Raw genomic sequence first — 17054 nt, forward strand, 5'->3', positions numbered from 1 at the left:
AGATGATCAATGATAATCTGTTTATCGCTATTTTACCGACGTTGTCAATGTCATGTCAATTTCGTAAGCAACGCCACGTGCCTGCTTAGTTTCTAGCGATAATTTTCCATCTCAAGCGAGTAGCATGATATGAAAATTATCACAAAAAAGATCAATGGAAAAATGCACAAAATATCGATAAGTAAAGTTATCGCTATAAAGGGAATCTTGAATTATTAATTTTGAAGTCTTCAACTTTATCTCGAAACCTTGTATAGTTATATCTTTAAGACCATCCTCTGTGTTTAAAAGCAAAATTATTTCATCTGGCAAGGAATATGAAAGTAAAAAAACTGATAATTTGATAGATATAGGAAGATGTGGTATTAGTGTTAATGAGACAACTCTCAAACCAAATAACAATTTATAAACCATTATAGGTCAATGTACGGCCTTCAACACGGAGCCTTGGCTCACAACGAACAACAAGCTATAAAGGGCTCCAAAATTACTAGACGTGTAAAACTATTCAAACGGGAAAAACAACGGTCTAATCTATAAAAAAAAAACTACCGTGACCAAAAACTTTAACCTGAAACTCCCACTTTCATTTTCTATGTTCAGTGGAGCGTGAAATTGGGGTCAAAAGTCTAATTTGGCTTTAAAATTAGAAAGATCATATCATAAGCAACAAGTGTACTAAGTTTCAAGTTGATTGGACTTCAGCTTCATCAAAAACTACCTTGACCAAAAACTTTAACCTGAACGGACGCACAGACGAACGGACGGACACACAGACCAAAAAACATACTGCCCCTCTACTATCGTAGGTGGGGCATAAAAACGAGAAACATGTATAAATTACATAAACAAACATATACTGTATTTGATGTCTGCAATTATATGACCCTAGTACACATTTTAGGGGTCATCTGAAGCCCGTCTCTGGGCGCGATATTTGCATGCTGTGTTGAAGACCCATTGGTGTCCTTGGGCTGTTATCTGCTCTTTGGTAGGGTGTTGTCTGAATGACATATTTCCCGTTTCCATTCTCAAATTAAGGATTAAATATGCGGTTGTTAAAAGAGACGGGACTATAGAATTTACTCCGACTTATCCGAGTATTAGAATCAACCGAGTTCGACTTCTCAAAGGTTATTACATATGCATTAATCCAACGGGAATTTTACTGGAACCTAAACTCATCCGAGTTTTCGACACAACCGAGTTCCAGACAACGAAGTACGACTGTATATGAAATATTTTTTTCTAAATCATGTTTATGATTTTTGCATTCCAACACTTGTCAGCGAGTCATAAATTCAATTTCTGTACATAACATTACTTCAAAGTAAACACTCTTATGATGGTCAGAGTGATACTTGTAGACAACGCTATACAGCAATGTAAACAATAAGGTTTGAACATTATACTCAAGATGAACGGTAAACATGACTGTAGATTTAAATAATCTTTTACAAACATAGATAATATGTTACCCAACTGACCAGTGACATAATCGTTATAAAGTGTATACAGTTTTTATTGGTGATATACTCTGAACTTTAATATAAATATGATTTTGACTTTTGTATATCTTTTGATAAAAAATATCTAAGTTTTATAACCGAAACAAAACATATGTAGTAAAAACAATTTTTTATAGCAATTATAACACATTTGATCAACAGTTAGCGCTGAAAGGCGACAATTTGTTTCATATTTATTCCGGGCACAATTTACGCATTGGATAAAAATATTTTAATGATTGAATGAATAAAAAAATATATATTAAATTGCATTTTTTGATGTGTTATCAGGCTTTTTCACTGACATCAAAGTCCTAGCCGGTGGAAAAAGCTTCCTTTATAACAAATCACTGCCATTTTAGGAGATGTCATAAAATGTTTAGGAATTTGAAATAGAAAAAAATGACAAGGATTTGTTTATATGAGGAAATCCACATACATTTATATTTGTGTAATTACTTTTAATCCCTTGAGGGTCAGATTTGGTTAATAAAATACTGGATTTTATTTGATCATTTCACATAAAAATAACGGCAGATATATACATATAAATAAATATTTATAGCTGCTATTAAAACTTGTGAACTGGGTGAAATCGTCAGTTTTAAGTGCTTTTTTCTTGGTTAACCTTCGATTTTATAAACGCCCAACTTTAAAAGGTAAGAAAGACATATATGTTTTAGACAATCAAAAGGACCTACAATGAACGAGACAAAGAATAGCAAATATGTATCGTCTCTCCGGTCAACTTTTTTCCAATGGGATTTGTCAAAAATGAGCAAATAATAAATTGGTTTTCTTCGTCTTGCAAATCAAACCTGATATTTCATAATACTGTGAGCACCTTTTATATTTGTTTGTAAGATTATTGATTTGCTTGGGTGGAATTAAGGGGGGGGTCATGGTGGCCGGGTTCTTTTGCAGGAGATTTTGTTCATTATTTATGGAATTACTGAAGCATGAGTGGAGCGGAACCCCTCTTTGGCAGTCAGTCCCCCCCCCCCCCCACCTCTTTAGAAAGTTTCGTAATTCGCTACTGACTTCAATGGTGAGAAAATAAAAATCATCAATGATACCCTTGATTTTCGAGACTGTATTTAGCAATAGATAGTACAGACCTCAAACCCAATTGACATACCACCAGTGGGGGGTTCTTATTAACTAAAGACCTGTATTACAATGATGGGGGTCGTCGAATAAAAACCCTCCACAATGAGTGAGACTCTGTGTACCAATAGATAGTGTAGATCTCTTATACAATTGACCTATCACCAGTAGGGGGTTCTTATTAACTAAAGAATGTAATACAACGATATATACATCGAATAAAAACCCTCAACAAATAGTAAGACTGTATATACCAACAGATAATGCAGATCTCAAATACAATTGAACTAGCTGTCAGATAACTGCCAGTACTCTCAGATCTGTTCATTGTGTCTTTTTGTGTCGGGATGTATAAGTACCTGGCCACGTACGTCCACTTGTATTTTTGTCCATCTGATGAGTTAAGCCTTTTTCAACTGATTTTTATAGTTCGTTTTTATGTTGTACTGTTATACCACTGTCCCAGGTTAGGGGAGGGTTGGGATCCCGCTAACATGTTTAACCCCGCCACATTATTTATGTATGTGCCTGTCCCAAGTCAGGAGCCTGTAATTCAGTGGTTGTCGTTTGTTTATGTTACATATTTGTTTTTCGTTCATTTTTTTACATACTAGTAAATAAGACCGTTAGTTTTCTTATTTGAATTGTTTTACATTGTCTTATCGGGGCCTTTTATAGCTGACTATGCGGTATAGGCTTTGCTCATTGTTGAAGGCCGTACGGTGACCTATAGTTGTTAATGTCTGTTTCATTTTGGTCTTTTGTAGATAGTTGTCTCATTGGCAATCATACCATATCTTCTTTTTTATATACCATCAGTAGGGGGTTCTTATTAACTAAAGACCTGTAATACAATGATGGGGGTCGTCGAATAAAAACCCTCATCAATGAGTAAGACTGTATGTACCAATAGATAGTGCAGATCCCAAATACAATTGACATACCGCCAGTAGGGGTCATATTAACTAAAGACCTGTAATACAATGATGGGGGTCGTGGAATAGAAACCTTCAACAATGAATGAGACTGTATGTACCAATAGATAGTGCAGATCCCAAATACAATTGACATACCGCCAGTAGGGGTCATATTAACTAAAGACCTGTAATACAATGATGGAGGTCGTGGAATAGAAACCTTCAACAATGAATGAGACTGTATGTACCAATAGATAGTGCAGATCCCAAATACAATTGACATACCGCCAGTAGGGGTCATATTAACTAAAGACCTGTAATACAATGATGGGGGTCGTCGAATAGAAACCCTCATCAATGAGTAAGACTGTATGTACCAATAGATAGTGCAGATCTCAAATACAATTGACATACCGCCAGTAGGGGTCATATTAACTAAAGACCTGTAATACAATGATGGAGGTCGTCGAATAGAAACCCTCAACAATGAGTGAGACTGTATGTACCAATAGATAGTGCAGATCTCAAATACAATTGACATACCGCCAGTAGGGGTTCTTATTAACTTAAGACCTGTAATACAATGATGGGGGTCGTCTAATAGAAACCCTCATCAATGAGTGAGACTGTATGTACCAATAGATAGGTCAGATCTCAAATACAATTGACAACCACCGGTTGGTGGTTCTTATTCACTAAAAACTTGTAATACAATGATGGGGGTCGTCGAATAACACCCTCAACAATGCATGAATGAGACTGTATGTTCCAATAGATAGTGCAGATCTAATATACAATTGATATATGACCAGTAGGGGTTATTGTTAACTAAAGACGTGTAATACAATGATGGGGGTCATCGAATAAAAACCCTCATCAATGAGTAATATAAAAAAGAAGATGTGGTATGATTGCCAATGAGACAACTATCCACAAAAGACCAAAATGACACAGACATTAACAAGACTGTATGTACCAATAGATAGTGTATATACCAAATACAATTGACATACCGCCAGTAGGGGGTTCTTATTAACTAAAGACCTGTAATACAATGATGGGGGTCGTCGAATAGAAACCCTCATCAATGAGTAAGACTGTATGTACCAATAGATAGTGCAGATCTCAAATACAATTGACATACCACCAGTAGGGGTTCTTATTAACTTAAGACCTGTAATACAATGATGGGGTCGTCGAATAAAGACCCTTGAGACACAGTACAGGAGGTATCCTTGATAACCCCGACACCATATTCTTGAGATAAAATATACACTTAATAACAGATATACCCGTTTCTGTGGGTAAATGATAAGTACAATGTGTTTAAATCTATACACAATCAGTCCATGATAACAGGTTTTAACGGTAATTCTGTTCATATAACATTAACTTAATACAGAAATTAAGAAAAAATAAAACATGCATTCCATCTTCATTCTATTTACATTATTCGGCAATTTATATGGTAATTTTTTTTTTTTCACTTACGACATAATTCTACCGAATTTGAAAAAAATAGACTTATATAACCCCATGTTTTTTTATTGCAAATCAATCTTTTTGATATTTTAAAGTGTGTCTTTCTACGTCGTGATGTTACTTTCATTTTAGGGTGAAGGTTGGCACCTGTAAAAACGTTTAAACCCGCTGAATTTGTTTGCACCTGTCCTAAGTCAGGAATCTGTTGTTCAGTAGTTGCCAATTGTTGATGTGGTTCATAAGTGTTTCTCGTTTCTTTTCTTTTTTAATATAGATTAGAGCATTGGTTTTTCCGTTTTTAATGGTTTTACTTTCGTCATTATATGTGCCCTTTATAGCTTAAGCTTGCTATTCGGTGAGCCAATGCTTCGTGTTGAAGGCCGTGCTTTACCCTATTGATAATGATTCACTTTTTACAAGCTGCATTGTGACTTGGATGGAGAGTTGTCTCATTGGCACTCAACCACATTTTCTTATATCTAGTTACACTGCAAAACTGTATCCTTCGCATTCAAAGTTTATGACAATTCTCAGGTGTCTATAAATCCAATTTATTAAAATTCCATTGATCAATCCCATGGATAGATTTTGCAGGCAAGCCTATTTAAGGGTCCGGGAAATACAGCATTTTGCACAGGGCATACAACACGTTACAAAAAAATACATTCTAGAAATCCCCAATTTTACAATTTTTATGCAATAATTGCTGATAAGTAATATTACAATTGTAGCATTTGGATGAAGTCGATACGATGTTATATTGACCTCGAGAGCATATCGAACTCGGTCAATATGCTTCGGCTTCTCTTAGGTCGATATAACCTCGTATCGACCGCATTCAAATGCTATAATTGTATATCTGAATAGTTGTCTAACCTAACTTTTGAACTCTAAAAAAAACTTGTATATAAAGTATCGAAATTGTCGGTGCGGTAAACTGACTGAAGAGATTTCATTTTTTTCCCTCGAATGTCCGCTTTATGCCCTTATCAGAATTCACCATTGGACACTACGTTTTGTCCCGTCTTTAAATCTTTATATTTTACTTTATGTAAACGAAAATTTAACTCTTAGTTAAATTACATTCTAAATAAAAAAGATTCTTGTGTTTTATTCGGAAAATCGAACGTTTACTTTTTATCCCGTCTTTAATTCTTGCGGGTACTTTAAAAAACTGAATAAAGATGGGTTTTTTAAACCATAAAAATACATCCTTAATTAAAGAAGTCTTGTATCTTATTTATACAAAATGTATTAGGAAAAGCGAACTTTTTGACCTATTTTATAATGATATTTTCTTTCTATTTTGAACTAATAAAGTTTATTATGACGAGGAATAAGCTTTTTAACGTACATGTAGGACTGTTCCTTACTTATTTGGGAAATTTTGTGAGTTTTTTTTTCAATAAGTACGAATTTATTAGTTATTTAATGTTAGTGTTGCGTGTTTATTTTCATATATAATAACTTTATCATATGTAGGAGAGGAGTATCTAAGTTGTGATAAGTTTTTTTTTTATCCTTTTCGTTATATATGTAATTACAAATAAAATATGCTTAAATGAAAAATGAATAAATGACCTTAAGCACCGTTTCAGCTGCTTCTGCTTTATATATATGTATTGAAATTCAGAAATATAATGCAGAAGCAGCTGAAACGGTGCGTTTTGCGTGTTGTGATTTGGAACTGAAATCGTTGACTAAAGTTTTACTTACAGCAAACAAATGACACATGGTTACAGAGAGCCCAATAGACAATGGTCCTGACCCTTTCAGATCGGTCCTCTTTCCATCACATGCTGCAAACACAGTGAAAACCAGGACAAACGTTATCATAAATTCCACACCAAACGCTCGTCCTGTCTCCATTTCCTTATTTAGTCCAGTAGTTCCAAGCGCACCCCAGCGCTGGTAAGGTGTCACGCCTTTTAATATGAGTGCTCCAAGAATTGCTCCGACACACTGAGCCGCAATGTAAAAAATAGCTTTGGCAAAACTTATTCGTCTGGTTATAAAAAATGCACTGGTTACAGCTGGGTTAATGTGTCCACCACTAACATGAGCAATCCCCCATACTATGGTTCCAACACTTAGACCAAAACAAAATGCTATTTGAACGACTGGGTTATAGTTCGTCTTCTCCTCATCCCACGAGAGGCAAGAGCCACAGCCTACGAACACAAGCAGCAAAGTACCAATTAATTCAGCTACTACCGCTCTCCAGAAAAATACAGACTTCAAATCGTCAATACTGGTAGCCATTCTCAGAGTAACAAGTAAATTAGATCTACTCATTTAGATGTGTTTGAAGCATGTCCATCAAAGTGATCACTGATGTATGGCTGTATCTGTAAAATATAACTATTTTATATTACGGTTAAGAGGAGCACTGATAGTATACCTGTACATATCAATTCTTCTATTTACCTACATTGTCGTCAGGTTGATAAACGAGGGCCTCTACCGATTAAACCAACAGCAACTTTCTGATTTAAAAATAAATATCACATTTCGGACCTTACTACTGGACAGTGGTCGAATTTCTTAACAACATTTGAATCTGAATACTTTCTTTGGTTATGTTGTAAGCCTTTATTTGTTTGTTGATATTTCTTGCTTATTTATCAAACTTCACCCAAACATATTTAATCCACTTTTGTTTGCCACTTGACCGAGAATCTTTTAAGTTTACATATGCCAACAGATAAATTATTTTCTAATTTGGTGGTTTAATTCAAATTTGGATTTTAATTTCGGGTATATACATCCTGCACATAGAACCGTCCCGAATGAAATAATCATACATAATATATTATGTAATATTAAGAAAATTAAAAATAGAATACGGATACGTATGAACCAAATACACAAAACATTTCTACATTTTTGATATGAAAAGCCTATTGAGGAAGCTATCAAATAAATCGTGTGCACGTAAAGCAGTCCTTTTAACCCTTTCAGAATATTTTTTTCTATGTCAGATAATTCAAAGTACAATATACAGATAAAGAAGTAACCTGTTCCTTATGAGAAGTATGAATAGTGTTTGTTATTTACTTAATCATAACTAATATGATAAATTAAACATCGATATACTGAATAATGTTGATCCTAAAACTGAACCCAATACACTGTAGAATGGATATCACACAGTGAAATTTCTTATACTTTGTTTTGGTTATTCGAGTATGCCATTTCACAGTCTATATTTAACGTTATTTACTATCATGTTCTGTTTATCTATTGGCCTTTTTAAAATTTGAAAAATCAACGACTGTCATCCAAACAAATCGCCAATTTGCTAAGTCCTTCAGCAATTTCCCGTTCATTATTTTTCTTTTTGTCGGTCTTGATCTCGATCAAATTTTTTATTTTATTTTATTAATCTTCGAATTACATCCCACAGTTATAAATCTTTAATTTTTATATTCCACAATGCTATTTCTCCTTCGTTTTTAATTTGGCCATTCATATTTTTCATACAGCGGTAATAATGCATCTACACGCAAATTTATTTTGGACATTCTATTTTTTCCGTTCGTCTTTCAAATAAATATGAAATTGGACGATGGACATGAAAGTATGTCAGTCTATGAATTTTGATGGCAAATAACCAAAATAAGAATGGCTTAGTTGGATATAAAATAAAACATAAAAGCTGATGACCGATACTCCAAATATAACAATACTGTTCTCTTTCAAGAAACTGTCATGTTGTTTTGATAAAGGAAATATCTATAAACTACAATATGAAAACCGGCAAATGTTATTCTTTCAGAAGCAGATTGGAAGCTCACGTATGTCGTCTAGAAATACTGTTATAATTTTGAACCCTAGTTTTTTTGCCAATCTAACCCTAAAATGATCGAGAAAGAATTGTGAACGTCTAATTTATTCAGCCCCGAAATGATGACTGAAGACAAGGGGAGGTTATATAATATGTGGATGTACTCTTATACATATATATGTGGGTGTGTTCTTGTATAATACATATTAAATTGCATACAGATTTTCTTAATATGTGCACATTTACTTATATAAGATATTTTAAATTCCATACATATTTACTATACATATCATCAGTTCCTTGTTTTTGTCTTATATGTTAATCAAGAATATAGGTTTGCTTAAGACACAACTATTAACCAAAGATCAAAGAAAAGGAATGCAAACAACTACAGGTCATCGCACGGCAAAACTAATACCCTTTTTTTTTTTTTGATATAGTGGTACCGAGATAACAAAAGATAAAACAATTGAAAAAATAAAACCAACGGCGTGATTTCAGCTTAATATACAGACGAAAAAAACGTAATAGCAGACTACAACCAGCAAAACCACCGGACTAACTACCTGAAATAAGCACATTAGCAGATAAAAAGCGGGGTTTACAATTTTTGTGATCGTTTAACTACTCTAACCTAGGACAATACTGCAACAGTTTAAGATTAGAACAAAATCTAAGAATGGTCGAAAAGTGTTTAAATTATCAGATCAGTATATAAATCAACAATTAGCAAAAATGACAAAAGAAAAGAACCAACTCAAGCGTATTCGCAGTTACTGAAAGCTAAATTACGAAGCCCATTTCTCCTAATAAATAAATAATTTAAGCATATACTAAGATTTGTACAACCTGTGTGGTCCTGATTATATATGTTATATTTGCTGCTTAACGTTTTAGCACGTATTTTGAAATCAATCAATCATCCATAACAGATCATAACAACTAATTAATTATAGGGAATTTTCGGGATGGATTTGAAACCCGTTTTTCTACTGAACTTATAATTTGAATGATTAAAAAAAGTCTACTGTTTAACATGTTTTATCGCTTCGCATTTGATACTCATTAAAACAGCAATGACCATTTTGGGGATGTTTTAAGTATGTAGAAAGATTCATTCATGTACTACTGGAATAATTAAATTACATATATTTAAATATCGGTGAAGTGGTCCATTTTTGTTTGATATATAGTGACATTGTAAAAATAATTAAAATAGTGATAACATTTTTTAATATTATATCATAGTTCTGTCTAGAAATAATATATAACTTGCCTGGTGTGTGTAAGAAATTTTACTTTTTGTCAAACAAATATCGACTAATTATGACGAGCGATAAACCTCAAATAAATTACCTATATCACGTGACGTTTTATGACGAAGAACGTTTAGGGTTATTAATTTATGTATACATTCAGGATGGTTGTTTCCTTACTAATGTAACAGTAGGCTATACATGATATTGCAAATTATTCAATCGTGAGACGCCTTGTTTGGTGATGTATTTATAAATATCATTTAATTTCGGTAATTAACCGACTAAATGACCTGAAATAAGACATCTGGCTTTGTGCTTTGTTTTACATATTTTACTTTTATTTATTTATTTAATTGTTTTTAGAAAAAAAGCAGCTGCATGGTAATCATATATTAAAAATCCATGGTAATTAAGCATCTTCTACTTCTCCCTTAATAATTACAAGCCTGTATGTATTTTAATAAAGTGATGAACTTGAAATAAAAATAGAGGTATAAAAATACTTATTGCACTTGTTAATGAATGTACGTAATACTCCTAGAATCAAGTTGTATTTTTTTGGGGGGGGGGGGGGAGGGGAGGGACGACTTTCTAGAAATCGATAAATTATACAAATGCAATATTTTCTATAAGTTCAAATGAAATCAGCTCATTTCCGATATTTTTGTAAGTGTTGTGACAGAATGGGGAGTCATATTCTAAGTTCTACGCAGTACCTCAGATAGAGAAACTACACGAAAAGTTTTGCATGATAATCTTCTAAATACCGCTTAATTTTGTAGAAAATGAAGGTTAGTACAGGAATAAATAACATAGATACCGAACTCCAAGGCAAATTCAATAAGGGGAAAGGTCATAAAAAAAAATCAAAGGCTATCAACCAACAGAAAGTGAAAAACAACTGCAATGATTTAATACAGGCAATAGAAATATAGTTATTTCTTTTCATAGTTGGTTTGATTGGGAAACATAAACTCAACTGTTTGCTTATTTTATCATCTTCTGCAGGGACGAAACAAAATGCACTTCGGAATCCAGTTAAGTTTTCAATTTTCTATTAAACCTACAATGCATTTGAATTTTATTTATCTAAGGCATGCTATGCCTTAAATCTTTTCCAGATGCACAGGTTTGTCTGTACTCAGAGTAAATTTTGAAGTGAAAATGCGGCTAGCCATTTTAGCCATAGGGTCCACATGAACCTTAATCAACATCATCAAACTTTTAAAATGAATCCGACCTTGGAAGTATTACACTTACTTGTCAGTTCTCTCTTACCTTAAATCACAAACTCCCAACTTCATTTACCAAAATAGAAATAACGAAATCGTGTCGCACAATTTACTGTTCAACCCAAGTATATCCTAGACTAACCGGTTTCTCTCAGTGTAACTCATGTAAATTTGGATAACTAAATTGACCATTCAACTGCCAGTTTAGCCACGACTTATTCAAAAAGTAATTGCGTCCAATCTTATAGTAATATGTGTTAGAATTGTTATAAAGATTTAATATTGTTAATAATACAGACAATAAAACAGCTGAGCGTACATGATGATTAAGTAATCGTAAACAATTATAAGCTACTATATAGTATTATTATTATAGTGAATACAATGAAAGTAGACTGGTCAGTTTTTTTTTCATCCACCTTTACATTAAAAAGACATCATGACACAGGATAATTTTTACCTACTTCACATTGAAAACATCTGAATGTAAAGGTATTATACCTATATGATCTAATATTTTATGCCTGAGGGAGTTTGCACTTAGTTTTTTTCAATCGTTTCTCAATTTGTCAATATTATTGTATACAAAACTATGTTATAAAGTAAGTCGGTCATATTTGTTTTTCGTAAATTGTTTAGTTATAAATTAGGCCATTGGGTTTCTCGTTTGAACTGTTTCGCATTTTTAATATCGAGGCCTTTTATAGCCGGCTGAATCGTATGGGATTTTCTCATTGTTGAAGGCCGTATGGTTGCCATAATACGTTGGCAATACTTAAAACGCGTATGTCAAAGTTACCCCTTTTCAGTAGACCGTGCTACGCCACTAAAAGGATTTATAACATATATTTCATTTTTTGTTTTGTTTATAAGGTTTCAAATCCCGCAGGCAAAGTGGTTTTGGCCATTCGTTCAAGGTCCCTTAATAATCACATAGCTCAGGAAGTTTTTACACAGTATTGCATCTCAATGGACTTATTTATTTTTTTTTGGGGGGGGGGGGTGCGTTTCAATTGAAGGCGAATCCAGACAGTGATTTCGGATTCATCAACTTGAAGAACTGTTGTGTTTAATTTCAAGTTCAATTGTCAATCCCCATCAACTTTAAGGGGAAGATTATGACATAAAAGCAAAAATCTTCTTATGTTTGCAGTATATCCTATTTGAAGTTCACAGTGATATACTATATGTTTATTTAGGAAAGGAGGAAGAAAGATACCAGAGGGACAGACAAACTCATAAATCGAAAATAAACTGCAACGCCATGGCTGAAAATAAAAAGACAAACAATAGTACACATGCCACAACATAAAAAACTAAAGAATAAGTAATAAGAACCCCACCAAAAACTAGGGGTGATCTCAGGTGCTTCGGAAGGGTAAGCAGATCCTGCTCCACGTGTGGCACCCGTCGTGTTGCTCATATTATAACAAATCTGTTAAATAGTCTAATTCGGTAGGTCACATTCATGAAAGGGAAGGGGATTGAAGGTACGGCGTAAGGAACATATCCGATATCATTTGAAAAATGGTTATTCCATAACGGTTAACTAACTAAGTAAGTAATCACTGAAACAAGGACAATTTGTAGAAAGATCAGAACCAAGATAACCGAGAGCGAAATCAATGGATTTTGTAATAAATCTTGTTTCTTGTGTTTAAGAATGAGATGGAAGCATCATTATTCTTGTTTGAAACCAAACTTTTCAGCTTTTTGATTTTTTTTTACCTCGGCTTTATTTGAATCGGTGTTCTTACCTAGTAAATAAACTCATCATAGTTACCAGGATTGAAATTCTGCATTTGAGCAAGACGCGCGTTTCGTCTAAAAAGACTCTTCAGTGACGCTCGACTAAAAAAAAGGTTAAAAAGCCCCAATAAAGTACGAAGTTGAAGAGCAAAATTCCTAAAAGTTTTGCCAAATACAGCTAAGGTAATGTATTCCTGAGGTAGAAAAGCCTTAGTATTTCAAAGATTCAAAGTTTTATAAATATAGTTAATTTATAATTATGACCATGATAACAATGATTATTCATGACAACACAGATGTACTGACTTCTGGGCTCGTGATACCCTCGGGGAATAAAAACTCTACCAGCACAAAAGCAACTGTTATCTAATGTTTGCTATTCTTATCGTTGTTTAAATGGGAACATGGAGATAATATTTCGAACTTTTATTTTTTAGAAGTATTAAGGATTTTCTACAAAAAGAATAGATTGCTTCAGTTGTATTTGGCCAAACATCATAGGATTTTGGGTCCTTTATGGTCTTCAACTTGGTACTTTATTTGGCCATTTATTTGTTTTGACCCGACGGTCACAGATAAGTCTTAAATAGTAATGATATGGGATGTAGGTGTAAAAGTTTGATACCAGATGCATTAATGATTCTAAGTTATTTATCGATGCATTCACTATAACATTTTGAGACAATTTATTAAGATTTTCTTCAAATTTTGTTTGATTGACATCTAAAAACAAGGATCTATCATCGCAAATTCAAATTGATTTAATTTATCCTTTCGTCATTTCCTCAAGTCTTCAGACTATATATATCAGCTTCCCCAGCCCGCTATTGATTTATCATAACTGGCTCAATTTATTTCATGAGATTTACCAGAGCTTGTTCTCAATTTGTTTTTGAGGTATAGTATACCGCTGTTCAAAATTCATAAATCGATAGAGAAAAAACAAATCCGGGTTACAAACTAAAACTGAGGGAAACGTATCAAATATAAGAGAACTACGACACAACAGAGACACAACAGCGAAATGTAACACACACAGAAACGAACTATAATGTAACTCTGAACTTTAAAACTCCTCCATCAAACGCATGAAATAGATACACTAAAATTATCACTTCATACGTAATCAGATGGTCATACAGTGGTTGAAATTTGCATTGTTTTACTTTCCCAACTTACTACATTTGTAGGTATATTTTAAAGTTATATGCAAATTTAGAATTCGTGATCATTCACTTGCTATTGAAACTGGAAGATCAAAAATTATTGCACGCCCTCAAAGACTGTGACAAATGCAAAGTTCTTGATGATGAATCCCATTTCTTTTTAGTATGTGAAATAAACGATGATTTAAGACATGTCTTATTTAACGATTTTAAAACTCAATACAAAAATTTTTTCTGATAATAAAATGAAATATATCCTAAATCGAACCACCAGTCAGCAAGTGAAATCTTTAAACTCCTTTATAAAACATTCCATCGAACTGGGGACAGGGGCATTTGAGGTCATTTGTTGTATTTTGTGTTGAATATTTAGTTTTATTGTATGTACTTGTCATCATTATATTATTGTTAATACATGTATAATTGATATACCTTTGACCCTCTTATGGGTGTAATTTGTGCTCAATAAAACCATTTAATTCTTTCATATATACGACGTCAATATCAATCTGATATCACTATTGGTTCTGTCATATTTTTGGCTCTGATTTGTATTAATGAATATAACTTAAGGTTGGTGAATTTATTTACAACTACTGGATCTATTCCACTTGCTGCCGGAAGGTTTCCTCCTCGAGAATATCACCACCCTAGTAGCCAGTCAGTACTTCTGTGTTGACATGAATTATCATAAACATGTATATGGTTATAATTATAAATTAAATGCTTACCGAACTCAGAATTTTTCGAAATACTAAGAATTTTCTACCCCAGGAATATATTACCGAAGCTGGGTTTTTATTTTAGCAAAACTTTTCTTTAATTTGGGTCTTCAATTCTATTCAACCTCATGCTTTATTATTGCACTTTTTAAAATTTTCATTCGAACGACACTGATGCGTCTTTTGTAGACGAAACGTGCGTCTTACGTACAAAATTTTAAGCCTGGTATCTATGATGAGTTTTTTATGCACATCCAGTTTCGCTCTTTTTATTGTTCTTTCGGTTCCCTCGGGTTTTTTTACCTTGATTTGCCTCTTCCTTATCGATTTACGAGATTTGAACATAGATAAAACTCTGTCACCTTAATTTAACCTATGACTTCTATGAGCTGTCAACTGTTTTGGTATACTGCCTTTTTAAGACATTTATTAAAAAAAAAAAACGTTCACAGGAATCCAGAACCAAGAATTTTATGTTTGAGGGAGAAGGAGTAACTAAAAATCTATAAATTGTTTACGTTATTTTGCCAATTTTACAAAATTGAATATTAAACAAAAGTATTCCTTAATAGTGGTTTGTTTTATTATAATGCAATCGTCTAATCTTCCGTACTAGGAAAGAGCCTTTCTATGAGGGCTTCGCATTTGTGTAGGATGAATAAAAGATTCCACATTCAGGCGTAATAGGCGATAATACATTTGTTCAAATAAGGCCTTTGAAAATAGTCGAATTAATTACTTTTGGAGTGCCAAAAATTCGCTGGAAGTACTTGTTAAATTGCATACTTATATTCTGTTCAAAGTTTTGATTTTTCTACCCTATATATATACCGCTTTGCCTCATATTATTATTAAGAAAAAAACTTCACACACTTATTAAAGTGGCATTTAAAAAGTCAGGATGCGAAGATATATATGTTCATTTTTATAGGTCAATTTTTAGTAACAACAAACAAAAGAACTATGTCCATTAGACATGCTTAGATACTTTATCTCAATTGCATTTCTACTAGATATACTTTTGTTCGCTTTGGAGATTCCGTATAACGTCAAATTATCGAAATTTCAACGGGGACGAACTGTGCACCACTTGCATTGCAGACCTGTTTCTATATCGTTATGAGTTACAATTTATTACTAAAATCAGCAAAGACCCATCAAAACAACATCTGATACAAAAAATTAATAATACTTTTAGATATTTGAATGTTATATTGGCTCTCAATAATGACGACTTCAGTATGTATACTAAAGAAATTTATCCTGTTGAACTAACTTTAAATTAATAATACTTTTAGATACTTGGATGTTATATTGGCTCTCAATAATGACGACTTCAGTATGTATACTAAAGAAATTTATCCTGTTGAACTAACTTTAAATAAAGCTAATACTAACAATGAGCACTGCCCTTTCCTGGATCTTGATATCTATATCATTAACGGGACGCTTTATGCCAAAATTTAGGACAAAAGAGATGATTTTCATTTCCTATTGTTTATAATCCATTCTTTGTAACCATCTTATTGTGTTTATATATCTCAACCTGTAAGATTCGCTCGTGTATGTAACACCGTATTAGATTTTAGCGAGAGAAATTTAAGTATTACTGAACAATTATTGCTGCACTAGGGTTTTCGATAACACAAACTAGTCAAAACATTTACTAAATTTTATCATCGTTACAAAGACACCATTCGTAAATATAAATCAACATGCAGACATCTTATACGTTCAGGTATTTCACATCCAATTTTTTTATGGAATAATTCTTTACAAATCACAAAAACGTCGGCATTCGCCTCAAAAGTTCACAAAACCTTTAAACAGACTTATCAAGAAGGGATATAGTTACGATACTGTTGTCAGGTCATTAAAGATGGCTGAATTTGGCTTTAATATTGATTCACTTATAGGGTCTTTGCATTGGAAATAAACACATTTATTCTAAAACTAGTTGTTTGCATGATACAGGTTATGTTTTTCTCATATTTTTTTTTATGATGGTATGATACTTAACCCCTAACGGGAGGGATTGTGCTTGATATTCATATGATGAAGACATAATCTTTCAATCAGTTTATTTGAGGTCTGAGTAACTGACAGTATTTCGCATGCTATTGAT

At 33.0% G+C, this 17054-nt stretch overlaps 1 protein-coding gene across 4 annotated transcripts in view; it reads right to left on the bottom strand.

Moving 5' to 3' along the window:
* The window catches only part of LOC143078687 (aquaporin AQPAe.a-like), a 30859-nt gene that overhangs the window by 7421 nt on the left and 6384 nt on the right, over nt 1–17054 (bottom strand). Inside the window, exons 1-2 of one of the 4 annotated variants that reach the window (XM_076253592.1) lie at nt 11339–11430; nt 6731–7362 (exon numbers count right to left, since the gene is read on the bottom strand). In XM_076253592.1, the coding sequence (XP_076109707.1) occupies nt 6731–7309 (579 nt within the window). In that variant the 5' untranslated portion in view covers nt 7310–7362; nt 11339–11430. Of the gene's footprint in view, nt 1–6730; nt 7411–10077; nt 10098–11338; nt 11431–17054 lie in introns of those variants that run through there. The other 3 variants (XM_076253593.1, XM_076253591.1, XM_076253590.1) reach the window with 3 other exon arrangements.

Source organism: Mytilus galloprovincialis, chromosome 6 (genome assembly GCF_965363235.1).
Source record: "Mytilus galloprovincialis chromosome 6, xbMytGall1.hap1.1, whole genome shotgun sequence".
Lineage (NCBI taxonomy): Eukaryota > Metazoa > Mollusca > Bivalvia > Mytilida > Mytilidae > Mytilus > Mytilus galloprovincialis.